The sequence below is a fragment of the Barbus barbus genome (genome assembly GCF_936440315.1).
Source record: "Barbus barbus genome assembly, chromosome: 4".
In the NCBI taxonomy this organism is placed as follows: Eukaryota; Metazoa; Chordata; class Actinopteri; order Cypriniformes; family Cyprinidae; genus Barbus; species Barbus barbus.
In genome coordinates this window covers 31819263-31823483 of record NC_136732.1, presented here as the reverse complement: position 1 = coordinate 31823483, position 4221 = coordinate 31819263, and the positions used below count along the sequence as shown (strand labels likewise).

At 39.7% G+C, this 4221-nt stretch overlaps 1 protein-coding gene across 2 annotated transcripts; it reads left to right on the top strand.

Annotated features, from left to right (window-relative positions):
- LOC306868944 (suppressor of cytokine signaling 1-like) lies at window positions 1–4221 on the top strand. 2 transcript variants are annotated; one of them, XM_079415426.1, is made up of 2 exons: window positions 1–75; window positions 3267–4221. In XM_079415426.1, the coding sequence occupies exon 2, from the start codon at window positions 3341–3343 to the stop codon at window positions 3944–3946; it is 606 nt and encodes a 201-aa protein (XP_079271552.1). In that variant the 5' UTR covers window positions 1–75; window positions 3267–3340; the 3' UTR covers window positions 3947–4221. The 2 variants fall into 2 exon arrangements, with proteins under 2 accessions (XP_079271552.1, XP_079271551.1); XM_079415425.1 differs by lacking the exon at window positions 1–75 and adding an exon at window positions 2637–2812.

Here is a 4221-nt window from a genome sequence, read left to right as displayed (position 1 = left end):
GGAGTATGCAGCAAAGATAAAACAGACAGATGTGTTTGAATAACAAATAATGCATTTCAGCCGTAAAGGAACAAGGTAAGGATCATTTTCATGTGCATAATTATGTAAACGGATAGTAATGATTTTATATATTTCTCCTGTACTGTGACTTTGCTGTAGGCTATAAGAGACTGATTGAGTCAGATTTTATAAATCCGCAGTGTATGGCTTTGTGAATGAAAGAGATGCAAAAATATGCAATTGATTTCTGGTGGCTGCATCCACAACACAGTCCGCATTTGGAATGATGCATTTGTGTGTATGATGAAATTAATAATAATAATAATAATATACACTCACCGGCCACTTTATTAGGTACACTTGTTCAATTGCTTTGTAACACAAATTGCTAATCAGCCAATCACATGGCAGCAACTCAATGCATTTAGGCATCTAGATGTGGTGAAGACGACTTGCTGAAGGTCAAACCGAGCATCAGAATGGGGAAGAAAGTCACCATTCCACGTGACTTTGCACGTGGAATGGTTGTTGGTACCAGACGGTCTGAGTATTTCAAAAACTGCTGATCTACTGGGATTGTCACGCACAACCATCTCTAGGGATTACAGAGAATGGTCTGAAAAAGAGAAAATATCCAGTGAGCGGCAGTTGTGTGGACGAAAATGCCTTGTTGATGTCAGAGGTCAGAGGAGAATGGGCAGACTGTTTAGAGATGATAGAAAGACAACAGTAACTCAAATAACCACTCGTTACAACCAAGGTATGCAGAATACCATCTCTGAACGCACAACACGTCGAACCCTGAAGCAGATGGGCTACAGCAGCAGAAGACCACACCGGGTGCCGCTCCTGTCAGCTAAGAACAGGAAACGGAGGCTACAATTCACACAGGCTCACCAAAATTGGACAATAGAAGATTGGAAAAACATTGCCTGGTCTGATGAGTCTCGATTTCTGCTGCGACATTCAGATGGTAGGGTCAGAATTTGGTGTAAAGAACATGAAAGCATGGATCCATCCTGCCTTGTCTCAACGGTTCAGGCTGGTGGTGGTGGTGTAATGTAATTGTTTAATCTATGCCACAAAGAATTAAGGCAGTTCTGAAGGCAAAAGGGGGTCCAACCCGGTACTAGCAAGGTGTACCTAATAAAGTGGCCAGTGAGTGTATATATATATATATATATATATATATATATATATATGTATATATAGGCCTCTCATCACATACAGTAAATATCTGCAGAGAAATCTAGAGAAGGCATGAACTCAGACAGATGATGATGACAATGATGCTGGCACTGTACCAAAATGTCATCGAATAAAAATGCGCCTAACATGTTCAAGCAGTTCCTCCATCTGATAAAGAGGATTGTTTCAGGGAAAGGCTCTAATAATTGACACACGCCTGTTTGTTTAGTTCCTCTTCCTTATGTGTGGAAGTGCAAGCACATTGTTCTCCACTAGTGGTCCTCCTACTGTAAATATGAGCCTTTCTGAGAAATACAAGAGAAACGAAAGTATAACCAGTAATTGAAAAGCAAACATCTCATTGTAAAGAAAATACACCCTCTAATTTGCATGACTGGAATTTCAGTTTCACAATGATATCATTTAAACGAATCACAGAGTCAGAAGAGTTCATTTCATTCAAAAGGTATACACTGTAAACTCTTCTTGTTAAATGGGCTTTCAAGATATACATGTATAGCTTATTCAGATGTACATCTCATTGACTGGGCCATAAAGACTAAAAGCTCATGCAGAAAATACATTTTTGACTCCCCTGAAATTGCATGCAAAACTTTTAAACATATTCTGGAGACTGAGATTTGATAATAACTTTGGCACAAATGCTATGATGTTTAATAAGAAGAACTTTTTGTGCAGTGTCTGAGTGTCTATTTACATGTGATGCAACTGTCATGCAACTTCAAATATATCACGGTTTGTAAGAAATTAAACTCATGGATACATGTTTGCATGGTCCACATATATGGATTTACTGGCTGAAAGTGAGTTTCATTTACGGCTAATGCTTCATACAACCCACTGTGGATCTGAATTGATCTGTCAGCTATAACACATTAACAGGACAAATGCAGACATGCAGAATTCACAACAAGTGTTACAGTAAGACAAGCATGTTTAACCCCTAGATGCATGAACTTATATATATAGTAGGCCTACACACACACACACACACACACACACACACACACGTGTGTGTAGGCCTACTAATACTGATATGATACCAATACTGAATCACACTTGACACACACAATGACATTAGGATATTCATGTGGCCCTTAACCTTAGCTGATCATTGTTCATTCAGCAAAACATAAATAAATGGAACTTTTATTTGGAAATGCATAAATGTTTAAAAGAGTTTAAATGTTTACCAAATGAACAAATGATCATTGTGCATTCGGTAATAAATAAATAAATGGAACTTTTATTTGGAAATGCATATATGTTTAAAAGAGAAGTGAAAGAAGACGCGTTACTATGATCTTGATCGGGTAAGAGTGGCTAATCCTGAATTGAGTTCAGAGAAAACTCGAGAGTGAAAGGATTCCGGGAAATGGGCGGAGCTGTGCGCATTATATGTAGTGGTTTCACAACACTGTCAGTTCATTCTGAACTTAGAACGAGCGGAGTTTGTGTCCTGCGCTGAGGAAATCTCTATCGAGATATAACGGTGGAATAAATCAATGGGAGTTCAAAAACACCTGATTTTGGAAACGGCGACGAGAGTTTGTCAAAGGCAAAGTTGTACTGACTGCTCTTGGAGTTCACATTCGCTAAAACGGTAAGATTCTAGTTTTACGCGCAGCTAAACTTTACTGTTAAACTGTTTAACGGACTGTTTTCGATTGAAATGTACAAATGTGCGAATTTAGGAACGTTTTGTTTTGTTTATTTACGTTCTAATACAACGCTTATAATAACACTATCAAGTAAACTTTAGAATTTTAAAATATGTTGTGTACTGTAGCAATGTTAAAATAAAAGACTTACGAAATAAACTTCTATTATGCATTCTTTTAAATAAAAGTTTCATTAAATAGACTTAAACACCTAATGCCTTGATAATGAAGTGAACAGGATTAGTCATTTTTACAGATAAATCCAGATGTGCGAATCCATGAAACAAGCCAGTTTATTGCAGCCTGTGTTGCGTTTATCAGTAGACCATTTGATTGGCTTGGAGTAGATTTGGAAAGGCCACCGATTAACTGTGTTCTTCACTTGCTTTTCAACAGACAGATGAGTCTCATCTAGATGACCTTCCTGTGGTACGGCATGGAAGACCACACCGGTTGGTCTTTCCTGTAGGATGGTGGCACACAGTTCAGTGGAAGGGAATCAAGGCACAGAAGAACCCCAAGCGAGGACAGAAGCCTCTCCAGAGGTCTTCCAATCCCAAAGGCCCAGGCCAAGCCAACTGGCAGCGGTTATCCAGACACATTTCAGGCCCTTCAACTATGCCAGGGACTTCAAGACCATCGCGAAGACCACCTCAATGCTAGAGGAGAGTGGCTTCTATTGGGGTCCCATGACTGTGGAGGAAGCGCATCAGAAGTTGAAGAAGGAGCCAGTGGGAACATTCCTGATCCGGGACAGTCGTCAGAGTGACGTTTTCTTTACACTGAGTTACACAGCACAAAATGGTCCTGTCAGCGTCCGGATTAACTTCAAGAATTCCAAATTCAGTCTGACCGGCAGCAAGCAATTTTTTGACTGCCTTTTCAAACTGCTGGAGCACTACATCAGTTTCCCAAAGAAGGGCCTCGTCAGGCCCTACAGGAAAGAACCAGTGCAGACCCTGCAGCAGCTGTGCCGCAGACGGATTTTCGAAACATGTGGTGGAAAAGACATCGACCACATGCCTGTGCACCCGATCCTCAAAGACTTCCTTCACGCTTTCCCTCATCCGCTATGAAGAGGAGACTCATTGCATTAAAGAGCTGCTGGAATATTCTGAAGATACTTGATGGACTCCTCGTGGTCCTGCTCTGTTTTAGGACGCAGGAATCATACTGTAGCACATTTTGGAATATCAGACTTGAACACTGCACAATGAAAGTTTACATTGTTTGTGAATGTTTACACTATACGGGAATATTGTGTTCCTTTGATTATATTTCTGCTATGCAGAAAGATTTATTTCAAGATAATACTTTTTATAAAAATAATAAATATATTTGTAAACGACTT